Genomic DNA, 23,987 nt, shown 5'->3' on the forward strand with positions numbered 1-23,987 from the left:
AAATAACACCAAGGTTTTTTACTTTATTACTGGAGGTCAATTTAATACCATCCAGGTTTAGTGATTGACTAAGCAGTTTCTTTTTTAAAGACTCCGGTCCAAAGACGACAACTTCTGTCTTGTCTGAATTTAGAAGCAAAAAATTTAAAGTCATCCAAGTTTTTATATCTTCAAGACATGCTTGTAGTCTATCTAACTGGTTGGGCTCATCAGGATTTATGGATAAGTAAAGCTGAGTATCATCAGCGTAACAGTGAAAATTTATCCCATGCTGCCTGATAATTTGACCTATTGGAAGCATATATATAGTAAAGAGAATTGGCCCAAGTACTGAACCCTGTGGTACTCCACAATTAACCCTGGAGTTTAAAGATGATTTATCATTTACATGAACAAACTGGAATCTGTCAGACAGATAAGATTTAAACCAGCCTAGCGCTGTTCCCCTGATCCCTACAGCATATTCCAGCCTTTTTAAGAGAATATTATGGTCGACTCTATCAAATGCAGCACTGAGATCTAACAGAACCAGAACAGACACAAGTCCATTATCTGAGGCCATAAGAATATCATTAGTGACTTTCAGCAGAGCTGTTTCAGTGCTATGATGAGCTCTGAAACCTGACTGAAACTCTTCAAACAGGTCATTGCTGTGTAAATGCTCACACATTTGATTAGCAACAATTTTCTCAAGAATCTTAGATAAGAACGGAAGATTGGATATAGGTCTGTAATTTTTCCAAGTCATCTCGATCAAGCAAAGGTTTCTTAAGTAAAGGTTTAATTATAGCTAACTTAAAAGCCTGTGGTACATATCCATTTACTAAAGATAGATTAATCATGGGGCTAAAATGGGGCTGGTAATCAGAGGGAACACGTCCTTAAATAATTTGGTTGGGATTGGGTCTAACATACAAGTTGAAGGTTTAGATGAAGCTAATATTTCTGATAACTCAGGAAGCTTCACAGGATCAAATCAGTCCAAACACAAATCAGGTTCTGCAGTTATTTCCAATGTTGTCTCACTTGCTGAGGATGAAGTAATCATCTTCGGGAGTATGTCAAAGATTTTCTTTTTAATAGAATCAATTTTATTTAAGAAGAATCCCAAAAAGTCATGGCTGCTAAGAGCTAAGGGAATCGATGGCTCAACAGAGCTATGACTCTGTGTAACTTTAGCAACTGTACTAAAGAGAAACCTAGGATTATTCTTGTTCTCTTCTATTAATGATGAGAAATAAGCTGTTCTAGCTTGGCAAAGTGTCTTTTTATACAACAGTAGGCTATTTTTCCAGATTAAGTAGGAATCCTCTAGGTGTGTAGAGTGCCATTTTCTCTCCAATTTTCTAACATTGTGCTTTAAAGTACACAGCTCTGAATTAAACCAAGGAGCTAGCCTCCTATGAATGATTACCTTCTTTTTCAAGGGGGCTGCATTGTCTAATGCATCACGCAATGATGAAGAAACACTATGAACAAAAGAATCAATTTGTGAAGGGGCAGAAACAGAATTATTACCCTCCATTGTGCTTTTCAGTGATAATGAGGAAATTAAAAGTGGAACAGATTATTTAAAGGTTGTTACAGCATCGCCTGATAATGATCTACTATAATGAAGTTTTCTTTCAGGTGTGGAGTACTCGGTTAAATTAAACTCAAAGGTTATTAAGAAATGGTCAGACAGGACAGGGTTATGAGAGAATATTGTTATGTCTTTACTCTCAATGCCATATGTCAGCACAAGGTCCAGAGAATGAAGACAAAGGTGGGTAGGTTTGTTAATGTTTTGAGCAAAGCCAATTGAGTGTAAGATAGCATTAAACGCTATATTTAGGCTATCACTTTCAGTGTCAACATGAATGTTAAAATGCCCCACTATAATAACTTTATCTGTATTTAACACTAAATCAGATAAAAGGTCTGAAAACTGATCTAAAAATTGAGAGTAAGGGCCTGGTGGATGGTACAAAACAACAAACAGAAGAGGTTTTAGTGCTTTGCAATTTGGATGAGGAAAACTAAGGATTAAATAATTCAAAAGAGTTGTAGCTATTGATTGGTCTGGGACTAATCAATAAATCCGACTGAAAGGTGGTTGCTACTCCTCCTCCTCGCCCAGTAATTTGAGGAATGTGAATATTTTAATAATTAGTAGGAGTTGACTCATTTATAGTAACATAATCCTCTTGCTGCAGCCAGGTTTCTGTGAGGCAAAATAAATCAATCTGATTGTCACAAATCAGGTCACTAACTAGCAATGTCTTTGAAGAGAGAGATCTTATGTTCAGTAAGCCACATTTAATAGTTTTATTTTTCTTTTCGGTCTGAGTTGTTTATTTTTATGAGATTTTCCTGATTTCCTCCTTTTAGATTATTTTTTAACCTATTCAATTTTGGCCGAGGGCGAGACACTGTCTTAATAGGGTAATGGGTGGGTAACAGGACAGAAGCTGCAGAGAGCAGTATTAAACTACAACCCTGCTTCCTGGTCTGAACCCTGGGTTGTCAGAATTTTGGAGAACTAATAGATTGCGTTGAGAGACCTCCTGACCAAATACATAATGAACAAATTAGGAGGATATGCGAACAGAGGCTCTAAGAAAAGCTTAGACAAAAAGCTGAAGCAGGGCAAAAAATGGGGGAGGATCAAGGAGAGAATGGAAAAGCGTCTGACCCCACCGAGAGCAGAAGAGAAAGCAATATTGACTACTTAGTCAAAGAGAGAAAAAGCAAAATATATTTTACCACCAAATTAACATTACAAGATAAAAAGTGAGGTAATTCTGTGTTTTAAGAGAGATTGTTACATAGAGTAACAGCAGGCATGTGGAAACATGATTTTAAAGGAGTGAAATCAAATTCCATAGTACGATAAAAACACAGTGCTTTACTTGGAACCTCTAATTGTCTATAAGCTGTTTTCTCCCAGGATTGCATTTTATTAGATCACCAGCCAGATGTGATACATTGTCAGCAAAGTTAAAACAGTACTCCACTCTGCAAAACATTTGTCTTACAACTGACTGAAGATTTGGTTTGAAAGGTGATATTTTAATGTTAATCTTTTTATCTGTAGAAGAGCTTTGGGAAATGATATTTTTGATTAAAAAGGAGGAATCTGAAAGCTAAAAATACTGACCACAAAAATTGTGTATGTGTGTGACTGAATTTCTGTTCCTACACTAAAAATGACCCAACTATTTACAGAAAAGTATGTTTTTCATTATATAATTTTAAAGTTTCACATTGATTGCGTGTCGATTTTAGTTGTTATTGGTATAACAAGTACTTGCCTTTGCAGCAACACAGTCTTTGTGTTAATGGACAGGAGTCAGAGGGGTGTAAGTTTGGAGAATCAGTAGGAAACTCTCATGAGGGGCTCAAGGTTATATTTACTCGGAATCAAGCTAATAGCTATTGAGATTCTTGCTCCCGTCTAGTCAGAACAGATCCTGTTCTAGACTTATTTGTCTGCTTCAGTGAATGCTGTATTAAGTGTTTTTGTTACACCTCATCACCTTTGCTTTTGATAGGTCTTCATATTACCACCTTCTTAAATCCACCACCTTGCACACCTGACTTTGTGTGCATTGTTGCCACAATGCTTCCACTGCCAACTCTAAAGTTCCTCTTTCTTCTAATCAACATGTTTTCCTCCGTGTATTTTGTTTCCTACAGATTTCTTATAATTTCCTCTCAAAAAAAAAGCACAACGTCTCTTTTTTTGTAATACACTGAACATTAATGAATCTGTAGGAACTATCTGTTAAGCATCTGTGGATGTAATGGCCCAGTTTTGGACTTGACAGTAGAAAAAACAGTCATTGCAAATGAAAGTTCTGGGAAAATAGTCTAATAGTCAAAACGTACCTCATTTAAACAACAACTATTTCATTCATATATTTTCTACCCACATCCAGTTCAAGGTGCACCTTGAACAGTTCTCTAGTCCATCACAGGGCAACACATAGACACAACCAACTGCACACATTCTCACACCCAATTTAGAGTGGCCAGTTACCTTAACATGCATGTCTTTTGACTGTGGGGGGAAGGTGAGTTGACCTGGGAGACCCTGTACAGAAGGTTGCTCTGTTGGGATTAAAACCCAGGACCTTCTTGCTGTGAGACAACAGTGTCAAGAACTCTACCACCACACTGCCATTTAACCAGCTGTCTAAACCAAAAGTAACAAAGTGTACAACATTTAGTACAGCGTTAGGTCAAGTAACCTCTAGGAAAGCGTTAAGTGTGGATGTTTTTTTGGAAAGTTGTTTTCAACAACAGAGATTTGACTCCATGCGATTATTTTTTCCTGTTTCTCCAAACCAGAATACCTCTGACCTCTGCAGGCAAGACACAGACCGATAGTATCTACAGTTCCCTACACAACCCCACTTTAGTTAAAGCGAACTTTCCCCTGAATATAGTGGAGAAGAATGTTCCTATTGTTTTTTTAATTGGCAGGTGAATTGGCGCTTTTTGGAAACTCCACCTTAAATGGCAGGGATGTGAGTTTTGTGGTGAGGGAATGCTTACCAGAAGATGCTGGGGCCTACACATGCTTGGCTGAAAACGGTGCAGGGATGACATCCTGCAGTGCAGCTGTGTTTGTTAGAGGTAAGACAGATCATGTTGAGACACAATTTCATGCTAGTTTATAAAAAAAACAGCTTTTGCAGTTTCATTGTTTGACTTCATTAGCCAGCAAACTACTTTCCAACACAGTTAATGACAGTTATTTCTTCTGAAAAAAGTGCTGTGCAATGGAATTAATACTCATTTAACTGTCTCATATTATGTTTCATTACAATAGCAAGCCATCACGCATTCCGTGGTGGAAACAGAGGCTGGGGACTCGGGGTTGGACTCTTTCATCACCCAGGCTGAAGTCACCGAGGTGGTTAAAAAGCTCCGCGGTGGCAAGGCTTCGGGGGTGGATGAGATCCGCCCTGAGTACCTCAAGTCTCTGGATGTTGTAGGGCTGTCATGGTTGACACGCCTCTTCAACATTGCGTGGCGGTCGGGGACAGTGCCTCTGGACTGGCAGACTGGGGTGGTGGTCCCCCTTTATAAGAAGGGGGACCGGAGGGTGTGTTCCAACTACAGGGGGATCACCCTCCTCAGCCTCCCTGGTAAGGCCTACGCCAGGGTATTGGAGAGGAGAGTCTGACCGATAGTCGAACCTCGGCTTCAGGAGGAACAGTGTGGTTTTCGTCCCAGCCGTGGAACACTGGACCAGCTCTATACCCTCTACAGGGTGCTCGAGGGTTCATGGGAGTTTGCCCAACCGGTTCACATGTGTTTTGTGGACCTGGAGAAGGCATTCGACTGTGTCCCTCGTAATGCCCTGTGGGGGGTGCTCCAGGAGTATGGAATCGGGGGCCCTTTATTAGGGGCCATCCGGTCCCTGTACGAGCGGAGCAGGAGTTTGGTCCGCATTGCCGGCACTAAGTCGGACCTGTTCCCAGTGCATGTTGGACTCCGGCAGGGCTGCCCTTTGTCGCCGGTCCTGTTCATAACTTTTATGGACAGGAGTTCTAGACGCAGCCAAGGGCCGGAGGGGGTCTGGTTTGGGGACCAGTGGATTTCGTCTCTTCTTTTTGCAGATGACGTGGTCCTGCTGGCCCCCTCTAGCCAAGACCTACAGCATGCGCTGTGGCGGTTCGCAGCCAAGTGTGAAGCGGCTGGGATGAGGATCAGCTCCTCCAAGTCCGAGGCCATGGTACTCGACAGAAAAAGGGTGGCTTGTCCTCTTCAGGTTGGAGGGGAGTTCCTGCCTCAAGTGGAGGAGTTTAAGTATCTCGGGGTCTTGTTCATGAGTGAGGGAAGAATGGAGCGGGAGATCGACAGACGGATCGGTGCGGCTGCCACAGTAATGGGGGCGCTGTGCCGGTCCATTGTGGTGAAGAGAGAGCTGAGCCGAAAAGCAAAGCTCTCAATTTACTGGTCGGTCTACGTTCCTACCCTCACCTATGGCCATGAACTTTGGGTCATGACCGAAAGAACGAGATCACGGATACAAGCGGCTGAAATGAGCTTCCTCCGTAGGGTGGCCGGACACTCCCTTAGAGATAGGGTGAGGAGCTCGGCCATCCGGGAGGGGCTCAGAGTAGACCCGCTGCTCCTCCACATTGAGAGGAGCCAGTTGAGGTGGCTCGGGCATCTATACCGGATGCCTCCTGGACGCCTTCCTCGGGAGGTGTTCCAGGCACGTCCCACCGGGAGGAGGCCCAGGGGACGGCCCAGGACACGCTGGAGGGACTATGTCTCTCGGCTGGCCTGGGAACGCCTTGGGCTCCCCCTGGAGGAACTGGAGGAGGTGTCTGGAGAGAGGGACGTCTGGGCGTCTCTGCTGAGTCTGCTGCCCCCGCGACCCGGTCCTGGATAAGCGGAAGACGACGAACGAACGAACAATAGCAAGCTTTCATGTGTTTTATTGGGATCTTATGTGATAGATCAACACAAAGTCGAAAATAATTGTTCTAGAAGTAAATAACTTACATTTCTTTTTTTTACTGATACAAATCTGAAAAGTGTGACCTGTATTTGTATTCAACACCTTTTATTCTGATACCACAAATAAAAGCAAGTGAAACCAATTGCCTTCAGAGGTTCACTGATATGTGTTTTCACCTAAAGTGGTAGGCTAGGCAAGGAGACCATTAATCAGAGAAACACAAGAGGTTGATGGTAGGAGGAGCTTCAGACATATACTGCTCAGGTGGGGGAATCTGCTGACACAGCAACTGTTAGTGGTGTACTCCACAAATCTGACCTTTTATCAAGAGTGTCAAGAAGAAAACAATTGCTGGGGTATAAAACTGCAATTGGCCCAATTTTTAAAATGACCACAAGGCACATAGGGTAAATAGCAAACATGTAGAAGAAGGTGCTCTGGGCAGAGTTCATGGGAATATGGATTGAGCTGAATACAGGACCATCCTGGAAGGACACCAGTTAAGTTGCAGAAGACTTGAAGTTGGGAAGGAGGTTCTTTTCCAGCAGAGCAATGACACTACATATGGAGCCAGAGCTACAATGGAATGGATTAGATGAGTCATATTCATGTGTTCAACCAAAATGCAGACCTAAATCCAATTGAAAGTCTGAGTCAAAACTTAAAAACAGCCGTTCACAGATGCTCTCAATCCAATCTAAGTTCCAAGCTCTTTTGCAGAGAAGTATGCACAAACAATTGTGCATCTCTATGTGGTGGTAAAAGGTGTTTTCCAAAAGACTTGCAACATTAAACGCAACGTCGGCTGTTACAACAAACTATGAATACAAATGCACAATGAAAAAAACATTATTTTGTCAAATAATATTATATATATATAATAATATCACATTTCTTCCTATTCATTTTATGCATTGCTTTGCTTTTATTATCAATGCTTTTGCCAGACACAGTAATAGCTTGTTGGCGTTTTGTTTTTGATGTTCCCCACTTTTCCTTTCCTCTTAATTCCAACCAATTCAGACTTCGAAACTATCTGCGGTCTCTCAAAGTTACCCGCTTCTGCATTCAAGAGTCTGATGCAAAATGGACAATCTTCGCAGCCCTCCAAAACTGAGCTGCATAAGTTTAAAGAATCAATTTGTACGTCGCCTGTACAATCTGATCAACAGAGCCCAGTCTCCTCACCAAAAGGTACAGACATTCATCACACATTTAATAGTATCTTAATTTGTGGCCATTTTCATTATTTTATTTTGAATGTTAGAACCCATATACACTACCAGTCAGAACATTTGGACACGTTATTCAATGGCTTTTTTTTTTTTTAAATTCTTTTCTACATTGTAGATACACAGTGAAGACATCAAAAAAGTATATAGAATTATGTAGCAAACAAAAAAAATGAAATTACTCAAAACATCTTTTATATTTTAGATTGTTCAAAATACGCCCCCCCCCCTTTGCTTTGATCACTGTTATGCACACTCTTAGCATTCGGTCAATGAGCTTCATGAGGTGGTCACCTGAAATGGAACAGGCTTGAGGTAGGAATAGAAATAAAGACAAAATAGTGAGAAAGTCTGTTTAAATGTTTGGCTGACATTGTATATCATGTTGTAGTCTGGAGGAAAATCTAACAGTTTTTTTTTTTTCCTGCATAAGGAAATTATCTTGACCTAAGGATGTTTCTTTGTAGTTTCTGAAAGGAAACACACTTCCAGTCCTTGCATGATTGGCTGTCAGGCGACATGTATACCAATTTTACAAGCCTTCCACAACAATGTAGCTCCCTGATACACCCACTGAACGTTTTCAGTCCCAACTAAAAGCCATGTAGGGTAGTGGACATTGCACTGTGGGAACACTGAAACTTCCTGAGTCTATAAACTGATAGCCATAGTGCTCAAATTGAGCCACACTTTCAATTCCAGCAGCTTAAACCTACCTGCTCTTCATCTCTCCCCACAGAAGTCATCCCGAAGAAGAGAACCAACTCAGCGACAGGTCAGACAAGCAAATTACTTTTTTTTTGCCAAACTTTGATATGCACCTGAGCAACATTTTTTTAACTTTGTGCCAGATGTTGTTTTCAATATTAAATATATTTTTCAGTCACTGCTCTTTCTGTGATATAGCTGTTGCAGTTTAAATTGGGGCTGTAAATTCATTTTAAGTCTTTGTTAGAAAAGAAAAATATTTGGCACTAAGGTATTGGGCTTCATTATACTGAGAAACATTGCCTTAGGGTGTTGGCTGCGTGAACAAAAGCATGAGAACCGCACATGATAATGCCTGGACATCTATTGTTGAGAAAACATACTGTGTTATATTTGTTTTTCCTTGTTTTAACTTTGTGAATTAGATATGAAAGTCGGCTAGAAATAAAACACAGTTATCTGTCACCACTAAAGCTGTTTAATATAAGGTTATCTTATTGAGCTCATTTAAATTTACCACCCTGATTCCACAATATTTACATACAGACAGTATGTGAGAAGAAGATAATTTAAGCTCTTATATGGACTTATTTTCAAAGACTGAGCTGTTTTATCTGTATTTAACATGCTTGACCATAAAAAGAACTGGGTTAGTGAGTATATCATCATTGCTCTGCTCTGTTTCTATATACAACTTTGTATTCTGTAAGCAACAATAATAATGGTATCAGGGTGACTGAAAGACTCTCTCATACTGCACAGCACAAACCCCAGATCCCTCTGTCAGACATTTTTTAACCTTTATCTCTAAGTCACACACCATGTTTCATAGTTTCCTTCCAGTGTTATAAAATTCAACTCTGACCTCAAAGTCAAAACAATCTTGTTGCTTTGTCTTTGCAGGCCCAGTGTTAAGCTTTCAGAATTCACCCCAGCATTTTGAAGTGAAATTGGGACGAACTGCCAAACTAACCTGTTTTTTTACCGGAAGCCACCCTGTGGTATCCTGCTGGATCAGGAACAAAGAACAGGTAACAGCAAAGTAAATGAGCAGCTGTTTGTTTTTCCACAGCATTTCTCTAACCCCATGGGTTTTTTTTTTTTCTTTTTTTGTGTGCAGTTAGTCGATGGTCCAGACGTGTGGACAGAACATACAGAACAGAGCAGTACATTGGTCATAGTAGAGGCTAAACCACAGCACACAGGCCGCTACACTGTTGTAGTAAAAGACCGCAAAAGCTCAGCCCAACACACACTTACCCTTTCTGTCATAGGTAAGGCTGTACATACAGTATTACATATTAATTTTTTGTAGTATAGATTCAAGAAGATATCAAACATTTCTCCGGGGTTTTATCACATTACACAGCTGCTAAGTACAGATTCAAATTTGAAGGGTAAGTCCTTCTGTTAATTTAAAACCTTATAAACCTATAAGAATTCAAAAGGTTGATATATTGCATCCAATGTCTACCCCTAAGCAAAGATACATCAGTGTAAATAGTCTCTTGCGTACCGTGGTGCAGCAATGTAACTTTGATGGGGTGACTTCCTGTGAGAACTCCTCCTACTACCAAGTCAGTTACTTCAACACACTGCAGTCTTTCAGTGGCTTTTTAAAGATAGGTGGATGAAGAGTTTTAGGAAATTCTACAATGGAAAAGAGGTGAAAAAAGATTTTGGTCCATATTAACATCACAGTGTCACACAGTTGCTGCCAACACTAGAATGAAAGTCAACCGAACCACCACATCCCAAAGGAGCTTTGTTGGACTGAGATCTGGTGGCTGTGGAGGTGATTTGATTACAGTAAACTCATTATGTTTAAGAAACCAGCTGGAAATTTGTTGAGCTGTGTGACACAAAGGGATGGACATGGTCAGCCACAATCATTTGGCAGTCTCCATTGGTGGTAAGGGGCTCATATTGTGCCAGGAAAATATTCTCCACACCATTACACCACCAGCAGTCTAAAGCCCTTGATATAAGACATAATGGATCTATATTTACCAAACTCTGACCCTACCATCTAAATATAACAGCTAAAAGCAAGACTTATAGGACCAGCCATCGTTTTTTCCTATATATTATTGTCCACTTTAGGTAAGTCTGTATGAATTGTGACCTTAGTTTCCTGTTCTTACCTGACGGGATGACAGACTGGTGTGGTCTTCTGCTGCTGTAGCTCATCTTCTTCAAGGTTCAAAATGTTGTGCATACTATTTTACACACCCTGCTTAGTTTGAACCAGCCTGCCCATTCATCTCTGACCTTTGACAATCAGCAATTTACTTTCTTCCACATGACTGACGCTTATATCTTCTATTTTTTAGAACATTCTTTGTAAACCAGAAAGACAGTTGTACTAGAGAATCCCAGTAGATCAGCACGCATGGCATCAAAAACCATGCCACATTCAAAGTCACTTAAGCCCACTTTCCTCCCTTTTTACATGCTCTGTTTGAATTTCAGCAATCCGAGTTCAGATTTAACAGGTGTACCTACTAAAGTGCCAGTGAGTGTATGAAGTGTTTAAACCAAGTGTGGCAGTGTTTTATACATTTCAAACACATCATCCTTCCAGACAAACCAGAGCCTCCTGCTTCGTGTCCGGTGGCCTCTCTCATATCTGTATCCAGCCTTGTGTTGTCCTGGTCCGGACCCTGCTACGACGGCGGCAGTGCCATCCTGGGTTATGTGGTGGAAGTGAGAAGCCAGGGACCTTCTGAGTCTGGGGAGTGGAAAAAGCTCATTGTCGAGTGTGCCAGTACCTCATACCAAGTGTCGTCCGGGCTGCAACCAGAACAGGAGTACTGTTTTAGAGTGAAGGCCTATAACGCAGTGGGGGAGAGTGAGCCCAGCCCACTTTCAGCAGTGGTGAAGATGGAGAACACAGGTTGGGTGTAATTAATATTTGAAACCATACCTGACAGCTGTAATTATAATAAGAAACCTTTGATTTAATATGGGTTGTGTTTGTTTTTGTAGAGTTTAAGAAAACACAAGAAGAAGCCACTCAACACTCCTGTGTCATTATTGAATCATCCCACAAGGTTACAGATCACTACAACGTCCATGAGAAATTGGGAATGTAAGTATCTGCAGCACACACATTCACTAGCACTTGTTTTTCTTTGAACTTGAGCCAAAATTCTCTTTCTCGAGAACTTCAATGATTGCATATGGGAGGAGATGAACAAGAAAATGTGACGTAAGAGTAGCACGATAGAACAAGTTCTGCCTGAAGCTGTCATTGCAATGTGAGCTTGTAGAAACATGTTCCTCTAAAAAGGAAAAAGAGTTTATGGCATAAGGTATCATGATGTTTTACTGTAAGTAATAAATAAGATGTCACTTTGACAGATGAAGCAAAGAGGAATCACTTATCTGAAAAAATACATTTAGTATCCAGGTTTGGTTTTTAGCACAAGCATCACTGCTCAAAAGCTTTAAACCACAGCTCATTTTTCTTATGGTTTACTCCCATGAAGCCAGATTTTCTTGTAATCTTTTAATGTAACTTCAAACTTCAGACCACCTGAAGGTTTCTCAAAGTTTGCTTTTTGGGAATGTGGCTTTGTTTCTCTCTCATTTTCCATCCAGTCCTCTTACCTGACCATGACAACACATGAAAATACTGGGCAAAAACAGTTTAAGGGTTCAAACATACTACACAACATAAAAAGTGTCTTAAAGTCATGTTTTTGATAAACAGAAATAAAATCCAGTTAAGACCTGACAAAGGACCTACAATCTGCAACATCTTTCAGTTTGTCCATCCACTTTATGCAAAGATTTCTCCTCTTAAGAAATTTACCTTGTTTGTGCAAGAAATCCTATTTTATGTATGCCAAAAGTAACATTTTTCATTAAAGTAGTGGTAATAAAATAACTTTTTGTGATAAGCTGCCAGTAATAAAGTGCTTCGGGGTCTGATTGATTCTATGTGAATAAAACATTAGATCATCTATGTTTTGTATACCTTGATGATTGACAAGTCAGAGTAAAGTGACTGGACTAAAAAAATATATTCTTCTAAAATAATGCCTGGAATATAAGAAACTAAAATGGGGTCCAGAGAAAATCTTGAGACCTTCGGAAGGTCCCAGGCCCAAGATCAGCAAAATGAGGGATGACTGACCAGCTTTGCAGAGTAATAAGCTTGCTCACCTTTATCTGCTGAGATGTTCTGTAAGGCTCACATTTCATCCCTAAAGTTCTTAAGTGGAACTGACATTTGTCCCCTTCAGGGGAAAATTTGGCCTGGTGTTCAAGCTCACCCACAAGGACACAGGGCTTGTGTGTGCGGGAAAGTTTTACAAAGGACGTCGGGCCAAAGAGAGGGAAGCTGCTCGCAAAGAAATCGAACTGATGAACCACCTCCATCACCCCAAACTGGTCCAGTGTCTGGGAGCTTATGATCACAAACCGGAGATGGTCATGGTAATGGAGTTGTAAGTATCGTTATGTTAAACTCATTGCAATACTTAATCCTGGGTGTCTGCCAGATGTCAGAGTTGTATTTCTTCCTGCAGTATTGCAGGCGGGGAACTCTTTGAGCGCATTGTGAATGACAACTTTGAGCACACAGAGCCTGCCAGTGTGCGCTACATGCAGCAGATTCTGGAGGGGATCGCCTTCATGCATCAGCAGAACATTGTTCACCTGGATCTGAAACCTGAAAATATTGCTTGTGTAGACACCACTGGCACCTCCATAAAGATTATTGACTTTGGATTAGCCAGTAAACTTGGTACAACAAGGAAAAATTCTTTTAATATTTATCCATCTCAATTGTGTTGGATATGCGTCTTCAGTTTTGTATCTCACATTTGCACAGATGGCAACACAGCTCTGAAGGTGATGCATGGCACTCCTGAGTTTGTAGCACCTGAAGTTATCAACTATGAACCCGTGTGTTTGGCTACCGACATGTGGAGCATCGGCGTCATCTGCTACATCCTGTGAGTCACCTTGTTGTCCCGTCTGCATCAAAAGAATATTTTGACAAAGTTATTCACTTTATTTCCAAAATGTAACCCCCTCAGAACTAATCCTCCTTTTCTCAGGTTTAAACTACAAACTTCAAAATATTTCACTGGGATTTTATGTGACAGACCAACACAAAATAAAGCATAATCATTAAGTGGAAGGAAATAACACTCTTTCTGGAGGAAAGCTAACGCTGCACCATAACCTGAACGAATTATCCCCACAGTGATGCATGGTGATGGCAACATCATGCTGTGGGGATGGTTTTCCTCAACTGGAATAGGGAAGCTGGTCAAAGGCGTTCCTAAAAACACAGTTATGGGGGATGAAGACATTAACGCCACACACCTTTCTGATTTTAATTTGTCAAAAAACCATTTTAAACTGTTTCCTATTTATTTTCATTCCACTTCACAAATATGTGCAGCTTGTGTTGGCAAAAAATCCCAATAAAATTAATTAAAGTCAGTGGTTGTAACATTACAAAAGGGAAATTGTTTAAAGGCTTTGAATAGTTTTGTGAGGCATGTAGATGTAAAAATATAGTTTTAAGATTTTCAACTATAAAGAATACTAAATCACACTGAAGTATGATTTTGAAGGAATCTTCTTACTCCAAATGCCCAACAGAATGAAATATCCTTTGAAATCTCAGACATTGCCACCTAGTGGAATAAAATTTGCAAAGACTCTTCTCAATCTGTCTGTTTTAGGCTAAGTGGTGAGTCTCCATTCCAGGGAAACAGTGATGCGGAGACGCTGGCCTTGGTCACAGCAGCTCAATGGGAGTTTGATGAAGACAGCTTTGAAGATATCACAGAGGAGGCCCAGAATTTCATCAGCTCTTTACTAAATAAGGACCCCAGGTCATTGTACAGACATATGACCAAAACTTTTCAACCGACACTGTTTTCTGACCTTCTAACCTAGCTTTCTTGCATCTACAAGGCGGAGAATGTCTTGTGAAGAGGGCCTGGCCCACCCCTGGATGGAGAAGTTTGACTCTGAAAACCTATCTTCCACAAAGAATCTGTCGAAGGAGAAGATGAAGAAGTTTTTAGCTAGGCATAAGTGGAAGGTAGTACACTATATTTGAGCATTTTGTCCTCTGGAGCTGAGTTGGTTTGTTGTCTCATTAAAATGTGTCTTATAGAAAGCCGGCAAGGCCATGCTAGCCCTAAAGAGAATGGCTTTGTTGTCTAAAAGTGATAGCACTGCAGCCCTCTCAAGCCCTGGAAAGGGTGAGGCACTTTCTGTTCTTTCCTCATCTTACCTGAGCAATTTTACTTTATTTGTGTGACATTATTTATTACTTTTGTCTCCTAGACCTTCCACTGAGCCCTGAAGCAGAGGATGCCCTGCAATCTTTGGAGCGTAAGATGCAGGGACCACCTAAATTTGCCAAGAGCCTGGAGGACCAGAAAGTAACTCAGGGCTCCTGTGCCCGCCTCTCATGCCACCTCAGTGGTATGCACCTGCCCCTTTCAAACAAAGCAGCTAGCACTGAAATTAAGAATAGACTTTCTGCTGAAGTTAATTCAGAATGGTTAAAATTAAAGCAAGTTATGTAGATCAAAACCTGTCAAGACTATATGTTCATTAAGATTTATGTTAACCAGAGCCACTTGTCCATCCTGTTGGTCTTTTTGCTATTCGTCAACGTGGTCAACAGGTTTGGTATTTTAGTCTCATGATCTAAGGTGCACCTGATTGTGAAACCAACAAGAAAGGAGAGGTCAAGGTTGCATAATTCCAACAACCAGTTTTAAAGCTGGAACTTCCAGCAACAGGTGTGAGTTCAGTCTAAAAGAGACTTAACAACCAAGAAAATATGTTTAATTTCTTTCAATGCAAAAACTCACAGCCAGATGATAACTGGAGTCTACATAGAAGTCTTGCATTTAAGAAATATTGATTGGAAGACAAAGGTAACAATTGAAAAATGAACACTAATAAAAACCATTTTCAACATTTTTGAACAACTGAATATTTTGTTTGATTACTAAATATTCTGTAGTAGAGGTAAAGGCAAAGTTCCCTAGAAAGGTTATTTAGGATTAAAATTGACATATGTAATATTTCTCTGAACTGAAAGCAAACCTTATACCAGGTCCACGTACATATATACACAAACAAAACCAAAATAAACGTATATACACATTAACCCAAAAAAGCTGAATTAATAATCATACATTATATTTAAAGTATAATTAAAAAGAAAGTAATTTACATAGAGAATTTTCAGCCAGCAAAGTGTAGAAGACAAGGTCAGCTTGTCCAGCTGATCAGAAACCTTTTAATCTACATTTACAGATTTAAAGCTGCGATAGAGGAGAGTAACTCAAATCTTTTTGTTTTATTGCTTCATTTATGCAATTTCAACATTATTTTTTCAGATGCAACTTTGTTAGAAAATCATTGTTTTAAACAGTTTCTTTTTAATATACTAATAAAAAAGAAAAGAAAAAAAAACAAACAATTGGACTACCTATTTACTTGTTACTGTATTCAGCCCCGGAAGGCTCTTATTTGACTTCATGGTGTAAAAAAATGCTCCAACACTAGATATCTCACTCCTCTTATTTTTTTGTTGTTGTTTTTTTACTGCAGGATATCCTGATCCAGAGGTGGTGTGGCTGTGCGGAGATGAACCTGTAGAAGAATCGTCCACAGCCCAGATAGAGTATGAAGACAATGGCCGCTGCACCCTAATTCTTTCAAACGTTGGACCAGAGGACGCCAATGTTTACACCTGCAGGGCAACTAATGATCATGGGGAGATATTCTCCAGAGCTAAACTAACAGTTCTATAATAGTCAATCTATCATATCTATCTAGCTATATGCAAAGAGGAATTATCGAAACATGATGATCTTGAGTGCCTTGAATATGTACAGTTACAATATCCTCTGATGTGGGAAGGTCAAATGAGGAATGTACTATAAAACTTGTGGTGCAACTGGAAAAGTATAACATGCACGGTTTATATAAAGTACCTGAATATAGTTACAAAGCATGATGCCTAAGTGATATTTCCTTATACGGCTTAGATACATTTATACACTGATTTAAACGTAGTTTTAGCTCACAGTGTGAACAACGGAGCATAGCTGCACTAGTCGATAAATTGATTAATTTTAACTGTTGGTATCAAATTGTGAAGATGACATATTATCTGCTTTAAGGTTTTGGGGGAACATTTTTAAAATGTCTTAAGTCTGAATATATTGCTAGAATGAATGTAATAAACTCTTATTTAGTTTTAAATAAAATGCATCTTAAGTTTTTGTCCTACAGTGTGCCACCTTTGCTGCTGTTTGTCCCATCATTTGGTGGTCAAGAACCTGTGAAAATTTGTATGCTGCCAAACATTTTGCAGAGTCATGGAGATATTGTGCAGAAATATTTTTATAATAAAACTTGGTGAAATGTCTTGGGTTTTTTTTTACTTGGTAAATGGATTCCATATCACCTCTCTGCCTTTTCAGACAAATAGCTGCTACTCCTTTAAGGGGAAAGTAAACGCTATGGTTTCATTGGGAGTCAGTGCAATATGATGCAAGACAAGGCCAACAATAACGTAGTTATACAGAAAAACTTTAAAGGAAAGGGGGCTTGCAATAGAGGCACGCTGAAGTGTCTCTTTACTTTGTTTTTCAGTCTAATAAACAGCAGACAGAAGTAACATATACAGGTCCTTCTCAAAATATTAGCATATTGTGATAAAGTTAATTATTTTCCACAATGTAATGATGAAAATTTAACATTCATATATTTTAGATTCGTTGCACACTAACTGAAATATTTCAGGTCTTTTATTGTCTTAATACGGATGATTTTGGCATACAGCTCATGAAAACCCAAAATTCCTATCTCACAAAATTAGCATATTTCATCCGACCAATAAAAGAAAAGTGTTTTTAATACAAAAAACGTCAACCTTCAAATAATCATGTACAGTTATGCACTCAATACTTGGTCGGGAATCCTTTGGCAGAAATGACTGCTTCAATGCGGTGTGGCATGGAGGCAATCAGCCTGTGGCACTGCTGAGGTCTTATGGAGGCCCAGGATGCTTCGATAGCGGCCTTTAGCTCATCCAGAGTGTTGGGTCTTGAGTCTCTCAACGTTCTCTTCACAATATCCCACAGATTCTCTATGGGGTTCAGGTCAGGAGAGTTGGCAGGCCAATTGAGCACAGAGATACCATGGTCAGTAAACCATTTACCAGTGGTTTTGGCACTGTGAGCAGGTGCCAGGTCGTGCTGAAAAATGAAATCTTCATCTCCATAAAGCTTTTCAGCAGATGGAAGCATGAAGTGCTCCAAAATCTCCTGATAGCTAGCTGCATTGACCCTGCCCTTGATAAAACACAGTGGACCAACACCAGCAGCTGACACGGCACCCCAGACCATCACTGACTGTGGGTACTTGACACTGGACTTCTGGCATTTTGGCATTTCCTTCTCCCCAGTCTTCCTCCAGACTCTGGCACCTTGATTTCCGAATGACATGCAGAATTTGCTTTCATCCGAAAAAAGTACTTTGGACCACTGAGCAACAGTCCAGTGCTGCTTCTCTGTAGCCCAGGTCAGGCGCTTCTGCCGCTGTTTCTGGTTCAAAAGTGGCTTGACCTGGGGACTGCGGCACCTGTAGCCCATTTCCTGCACACGCCTGTGCAGGGTGGCTCTGGATGTTTCTACTCCAGACTCAGTCCACCAAGGTCTGGAATCGGCCCTTCTCCACAATCTTCCTCAGGGTCCGGTCACCTCTTCTCGTTGTGCAGCGTTTTCTGCCACACTTTTTCCTTCCCACAGACGTCCCACTGAGGTGCCTTGATACAGCACTCTGGGAACAGCCTATTCGTTCAGAAATGTCTTTCTGTGTCTTACCCTCTTGCTTGAGGGTGTCAATAGTGGCCTTCTGGACAGCAGTCAGGTCGGCAGTCTTACCCATGATTGGGGTTTTGAGTGATGAACCAGGCTGGGAGTTTTAAAGGCCTCAGGAATCTTTTGCAGGTGTTTAGAGTTAACTCGTTGATTCAGATGATTAGGTTCATAGCTCGTTTAGAGACCCTTTTAATGATATGCTAATTTTGTGAAATAGGAATTTTGGGTTTTCATGAGCTGTATGCCAAAATCATCCGTATTAAGACAATAAAAGACCTGAAATATTTCAGTTAGTGTGCAATGAATCTAAAATATATGAATGTTAAATTTTCATCATGACTATATGGAAAATAATGAACTTTATCACAATATGCTAATATTTTGAGAAGGACCTGTAATTGCTCACCTTGTCTGCCATTGTATCCATGCATGTAACACTCGTTTACAATATTTATTGGCTTATTTTATGCTTTTAGGGCTCCAAAAACCTTAGGTTTTGCATTAACTCCTGTTCAAACAGTAGTTACCACTGGGTATCTCCAGAAAATGAAGCTTTGGAGAGAAGGATACAGTGGAAAAGTAATCCTGTATCCCAGTGGGTCTAAATACCAAAATTTCCACCATCTTAATAGACAATTTAAAATAGTAGAACAACATTGGAATATTTCAGTTTGTTTGTTATAAAAACAACTTTATGCACTGGTACTGCATGATTCATTAAAGGATGTGGTGTAATTGCATGTTCTATTTTAATCGAGAATTTAAAATTACCCAGTTTGAAATTGAGAAAGCTCACAGTGGGAAAGTCAAAGCTTTCTCTCCAACCCCAACCTCAAAAGCCAATATGGCTGCATTGTACATAAAACTTGGTGATAGCTGTACACAGTACTATAAAATCTTATGTCGGGTTCAGTTGAACTAGAAGTTCAGAAACATTTCTTTACTGTGCATCTCTTTAAGGAGCTTCTGATGAATCAAAGCTCAGCTTGTCTGAAAAAATGTGTTTGCCTGTTTATGCCTTTTGGTTCTACTGAACAATTTGTATTTACCTTGGAAATAATGATGACCAAAATCTCTTCTGAGGACCACTGAAGGCAGCCTGAGGACCACCTGGGGTACTTGTGCCACAGTTTGGGAGCTATCTTGTGTGGAATTAAGTCCTTTTTCTATAGTTTTAAAATTATTTTGAAAATTAAAAGCTCATCTACAAAATAACCCTGTTATTCACTGCTCAGGATATTGCTCGAGTATCCAGTATGCATGCAGATGAAACACACAAATGTACACACACAGGTCAAAGTGAAGTAATTCTGATTTATTTTTTAAACATCTTCTACATATCATACTAATTTGGAACTTGGATAAAAGAAACTTACTTTACTGTAAAATAAAGAATCATGCTGGCATGAAGGCGTGTTGTTTGCCTCACATGGGGAAAAGCAGGAAGCCGCTGAATGTGTTGTAGTTCATCCCGTCATCATAGACGACCCTGTTTCGCTCCAGCTGCACGTACACGTTATCTCCCACTTTCAGAGGGATGACCACGGCGTTGCTGCCCATGTCGTTACTGTCAGTCTCGTTGGTGTCCCACACAGACGTCAGCCGCTCATTGTTCTTCATGAGGCTCACAACCGAGTTGGGAGTAGGAGCCAGGTTGTTGAACATTGAGAACCGAAAGAAGTACATTCCACTGATCATTGCTGTGAAAATCCCTGTCAAAATAAGGATTAGGAGAACTGTAAGGAATGCAATTCATTGATAGTTTTTTTCCTTTTCTTTGTTTACATTTCTTCCTAATGCTGTACACACCTGTTGAAGGATTATAGCTATTGCCAGTGTTGGAGAAAACCTTTGCATACTGCAGTGGGGTAGCAGTGTTAAAAGGTCCCGTGTTTCCAGAGCCAGAATTCCTGAGAGCTGCAGAGAAAGCCACCTGAGGAGTGCCTGAAAACATCGGAGTACCAGAAATGTATTGGAGAATTGGACAGGGAGGAATTATATTTCATCATAAGGTTGATAAATGCATTACTTCCAGTGTGACTCCGTAACTCCAAGACTTCTTTTTCAGCGTGTTGCAGCCTGGTCTCCAGAAAAGTTATTTTTTCTGATAAATTCGCAACTTTCTCCCCCAGCTCTCCCATTTTTTGAGTTACAGACGTGGGAGAGCAGATGTTACAGCAGCTGGCTGAGCCTTCACACTGAGATACTTTGTCATTGTCCTCATCAGTTCTAGGATGAGACTGACAGAGGCCGAACGCTAGTATCAGAACAACAACCTTCTTCAGACTTGTAGCTTTTCTGCTCCTCTCTGCAGACGTCTCCAACCTTTTATAGGTGCTTGTGTTATTTTGCAAACAGGTTAATCAACTTTAAGCCCACAGTGGGTCATATAAACCAGAGGAATGGGTCAAAGTCTAATTTTTCCTTGTAGGTCCAAAGAAAACCGAGCACCTCGGCTGAAGAGTCTGAAGTACTTCATGTATGGCTCTTGTTATACACCCGTCAGGCCTCAATTTCAGTTATACTACTCTAAATATATTAAAATGTCCAAAGTCGTAACTTTTTCAGAATCTAAATCTCTTGAAAAGCTGTTTTAATATCAAAACTAAAGACACACCCACTAAATAACGAGAACATTCTTTGAAAAGATTTCCCGAAACAAAACCCAACCCATCATTAAGCTTGCTTATCTGTTCTCAGAATAAGTAGTTGGAAGGGACAGGTCAACTGCCCCCTCAGGTCATTGTGCAACTATTCCTGTAAGCAGTCCCTCCCCCATTCTTTGTATGCTCACCCAACAATGAGTTAGATGTTACAGATTACAAATACGATCACCTGCATGTTAGATCTTTTCTGGCTTTGCGTTTTGACCTGTTGCTGGACACCAAATTAGGGACTTAGTTGCACTATAAGAAATCAGAATCAGTTCTCCAAGCATTCCCCTTGAAAAAAAGCATTTTATTTGATTTATTTAAACTATACATTTATCGTTGTTAAAATAAATAAAATGTACAGAAATGTAAATAAATTAGAATTTGGCTAAAAAATAAATTGTTGAGTACATTGCATTAACATATCAATAAAGTACAGGTGTGTGTAAATAGGAGAACAGGTCTCAGACAAGAGTCAAGTGTTGACTGTAGTTAAAGCAGCACGATGGCTGGGTTTTGATTAAAAGCCAGACAGAATAAGGTCACTGAAGAGGTCAGAGATGGTTGCTCAGAGCTGCACAACTCCTCAACAAAGCAACTCGCTTGTTTCTCTAAAGTGTCGCTGCTTGGGACTCAAAGGCACTGACCATTTGCTTCACAACTTCATCGAAGAACACGCAGGCCAACTGAGAGTGCAGCAGAGATTTGAACTCAAAGGATACCTGCAGAAGACAGGAAAAGCCCAAAGTTAATCAGTTAAAAATTATAAATGATCGCAAAAATCAACAGCCAGGGCATTTTTAATATTAAGGCTTTGAAAGTTCAGAAGTCAGCCAGAAGATCAGAGCAAAAAAAGAGCCTCCATTATTAACACATTGAGCTGAAACCGAACTAGTTTCTGATTAATCTTGGTGTAATCCATACCAACATTAGGGTTAAACTCCTGTCAGCAGCTCCTTAATATGCTACATTTCCTGCTATCCCATCCTTACACAACACCAGCATTCAGCACAAGACTAAATTTAGAGCATAATGAAATTTCATTAAACACTTCCTCTCAGCCAGTAATCCATTCACAACCGTAAAGAAAGGGTCAAAAATAGGACTCCTAGGACTGCAATCTGATCGCTAAATGTATTCAAATCAACATCCTGAGCCATTTTAGATTTATAGACATAGTAGCTATTTTTAGTCTTTGTTTAAATCTCAAAGTCAATAATTAATTTAATCCAAAAAAATAGCTTACAAAGAAATCCACTTTGCAGGAGCCTGGTAAGTCTTTGGCTCCAGGGGAAAACCTCCACACTGTTTCAATATGGCTGAAGAGGGATCCATCAGAGCACACACCCTGTTTCAGAAACAAATAATGTGTCAATGCTAAAAGTTAAATCACTATACCCAGTAAAACTATTAAAATGAATTAATGTAGCTTTAAAAAAATGAAACCCATTTAAACACACAGGACAGTCTCAAACATGTAAACTGTAGGAATCCCAGCAACAGAAGAGTCCAAATTACTTTATTTGAAAGATAAAAGCTTTTCTAGGGCTTGTTTTTTTAATTAGTGTTTGAACTCATGCCAAGGAATGAACTCTTTCATCCGCTGGTCTAAGGACTTACTCTGACTTGGTGGTTAGGAACAAAAGTGAGCTTAGATGTATATCGCTCAGTGATTGGAGGAAAACCAATTTCGAGCTCTGCCCGGATGTCCCCATTCGTCATTCGAGACTTCTTGCACCAGGGAACAAAATACTTGTACTCTTCCACATTTGCCACTACGTTGTACATTTCTTCTGGAGTGTACCTGAACACACATGCACATAACACACTTACCCAATCAAATGATATAGCTTTCATATATTTTTCTATATTTTAGAATATTTTGTGATGTTTTTGCTCTACAGTTAGAAGGTAATATATGATGGGATCAGTGAGACCATTATTATGTTTTTTTTTTTTTATTATCTTTTAAACTGTTTGATTTTAAATTGAGCCATTTACTCTAATATCCTGGACTCGGTGTACTCCATCCTGCGGGTGCTGATGGGAGCAGCCAGGTTGATGAAAGTGCGCCTGGTTGTCCTCATGGGGGTGGCAGGGCAGAGCTGAAGGCTGGTCCTCCTTTCCGCCAGGATTCCACAGGATCCCAAGTGCCTAAAGTAGGATAAATTATATTTCTGAGCACATTCTCCCTACTTTGAAAATTCTTATTCAATGAGTATACCCCAATCCAAAAACACTCGCTTTAATTTGCGAACATGAAAGATTGTCTAATGACAGCAAATGCACACCTTTAATTGAAGAAAGGCTCAGGTATTTTTAAGCTCTTCATGCACTTTCTAATTAAATAAGAAAAAAACATTTAATCTAATTAAATAGAAACACTTAAGGGAAAAATATTTAGGTGGAGCAGAGTGAGTAAACGCATCTCGAGTGGAAGAAGTCGGACGCACCTAAAGTGTGCTCTTCTGGAGTTTCCACGCACAGCCTTTAAAAGTTTTCCATCCTCCATATCCACCAGCGCCTTAAACAGGAGAGAAGTGGTTCTTTTGGTCATTTTGAATTTTTCCATCAAATCCGCGTTTAACCAACTAAACAGTGAAACCATACAGCGCAGCTTCTGCCAGAGTATTTTATACTGACCAGTGGGGCGTGGCGACGCTGCCATATAAGGAAATATCTTACGTAAAGCGCTCCGTCTTTGATGCTGACCAATCAGAGTACGCATAGCTGGTTTTTAAATAATACGTTTGAAAGATGGAATAGTTACAATCGAGTATGTCCTTTGTAATTCCAGATATAAATATTATGAAAAATAAAGAATAACAGCTAAATTAGCAGTTTATACAGGAGACCTAATGGCATTAAACTGTGTAGAAGAAGTCAGAACAAGGAAGGTTTTAGTTTGTTTAGACTCAAGTAGCACATTATCAAGTATTCAATACATGCATTCGGATTCAAGAGGAATTATTATACTAGAAATAATTGATTTAGTTTTCAAGATAAAATAAATTTCACAGAGATCAAGCTAATGTGGGTTCCTGCACATACTAGC

The 23,987-nt window shown here is 39.9% G+C and overlaps 3 protein-coding genes across 4 annotated transcripts in view; 1 reads left to right on the forward strand and 2 right to left on the reverse strand.

The window, feature by feature from the left end:
- mylk5 (myosin, light chain kinase 5) overlaps window positions 1–16,825 on the forward strand; it is a 41,586-nt gene extending 24,761 nt beyond the window's left edge. For both annotated transcript variants that reach the window (XM_047360034.1, XM_047360035.1), the window contains exons 4-18: window positions 4,468–4,620; window positions 7,484–7,654; window positions 8,432–8,467; window positions 9,304–9,431; window positions 9,521–9,674; window positions 10,985–11,296; window positions 11,389–11,491; window positions 12,651–12,854; window positions 12,936–13,153; window positions 13,241–13,364; window positions 14,106–14,258; window positions 14,341–14,470; window positions 14,546–14,633; window positions 14,719–14,859; window positions 16,003–16,825. In XM_047360034.1, coding sequence (XP_047215990.1) covers window positions 4,468–4,620; window positions 7,484–7,654; window positions 8,432–8,467; window positions 9,304–9,431; window positions 9,521–9,674; window positions 10,985–11,296; window positions 11,389–11,491; window positions 12,651–12,854; window positions 12,936–13,153; window positions 13,241–13,364; window positions 14,106–14,258; window positions 14,341–14,470; window positions 14,546–14,633; window positions 14,719–14,859; window positions 16,003–16,205 — 2,318 coding nt within the window. In that variant the 3' untranslated portion in view covers window positions 16,206–16,825. The remainder of the gene's footprint in view (window positions 1–4,467; window positions 4,621–7,483; window positions 7,655–8,431; window positions 8,468–9,303; window positions 9,432–9,520; window positions 9,675–10,984; window positions 11,297–11,388; window positions 11,492–12,650; window positions 12,855–12,935; window positions 13,154–13,240; window positions 13,365–14,105; window positions 14,259–14,340; window positions 14,471–14,545; window positions 14,634–14,718; window positions 14,860–16,002) is intronic.
- A 2,750-nt stretch (window positions 16,826–19,575) lies between these two features.
- On the reverse strand, window positions 19,576–20,620 carry LOC124864792 (complement C1q-like protein 2). The gene is made up of 3 exons (XM_047359704.1): window positions 20,311–20,620; window positions 20,091–20,225; window positions 19,576–19,993 (listed from the first exon to the last, which is right to left on the reverse strand). The coding sequence occupies exons 1-3, from the start codon at window positions 20,420–20,422 to the stop codon at window positions 19,707–19,709; spliced, it is 534 nt and encodes a 177-aa protein (XP_047215660.1). The 5' UTR covers window positions 20,423–20,620; the 3' UTR covers window positions 19,576–19,706.
- Window positions 20,621–21,218: 598 nt separating this feature from the next.
- On the reverse strand, window positions 21,219–23,546 carry LOC124864729 (coenzyme Q-binding protein COQ10 homolog, mitochondrial-like). Its single transcript, XM_047359605.1, has 5 exons — window positions 23,386–23,546; window positions 22,934–23,086; window positions 22,553–22,736; window positions 22,179–22,280; window positions 21,219–21,654 (listed from the first exon to the last, which is right to left on the reverse strand). Exons 1-5 carry the CDS (start codon window positions 23,538–23,540, stop codon window positions 21,544–21,546), a joined length of 705 nt encoding a protein of 234 aa, XP_047215561.1. The 5' UTR covers window positions 23,541–23,546; the 3' UTR covers window positions 21,219–21,543.
- Between the last annotated feature and the right edge of the window lie 441 nt (window positions 23,547–23,987).

Source organism: Girardinichthys multiradiatus, chromosome Y, assembly GCF_021462225.1.
Source record: "Girardinichthys multiradiatus isolate DD_20200921_A chromosome Y, DD_fGirMul_XY1, whole genome shotgun sequence".
Lineage (NCBI taxonomy): Eukaryota > Metazoa > Chordata > Actinopteri > Cyprinodontiformes > Goodeidae > Girardinichthys > Girardinichthys multiradiatus.

What these genes read in the sequence shown, in the direction of transcription:
- LOC124864792 (XM_047359704.1), bottom strand. Translation starts at nt 20,422, where the DNA reads ATGGGAGAGCTGGGGGAGAAAGTTGCGAATTTATCAGAAAAAATAACT. An exon ending in GTTACGGAGTCACACTGGAA is followed by an intron (nt 20,226 to 20,310) that starts GTAATGCATTTA and finishes CGATGTTTTCAG; the next exon opens with GCACTCCTCAGGTGGCTTTC. An exon ending in TAGCTATAATCCTTCAACAG is followed by an intron (nt 19,994 to 20,090) that starts GTGTGTACAGCA and finishes TTATTTTGACAG; the next exon opens with GGATTTTCACAGCAATGATC.
- LOC124864729 (XM_047359605.1), bottom strand. Translation starts at nt 23,540, where the DNA reads ATGGTTTCACTGTTTAGTTGGTTAAACGCGGATTTGATGGAAAAATTC. An exon ending in TCCAGAAGAGCACACTTTAG is followed by an intron (nt 23,087 to 23,385) that starts GTGCGTCCGACT and finishes ATCCTACTTTAG; the next exon opens with GCACTTGGGATCCTGTGGAA. An exon ending in ACCGAGTCCAGGATATTAGA is followed by an intron (nt 22,737 to 22,933) that starts GTAAATGGCTCA and finishes ATGTGTGTTCAG; the next exon opens with GTACACTCCAGAAGAAATGT.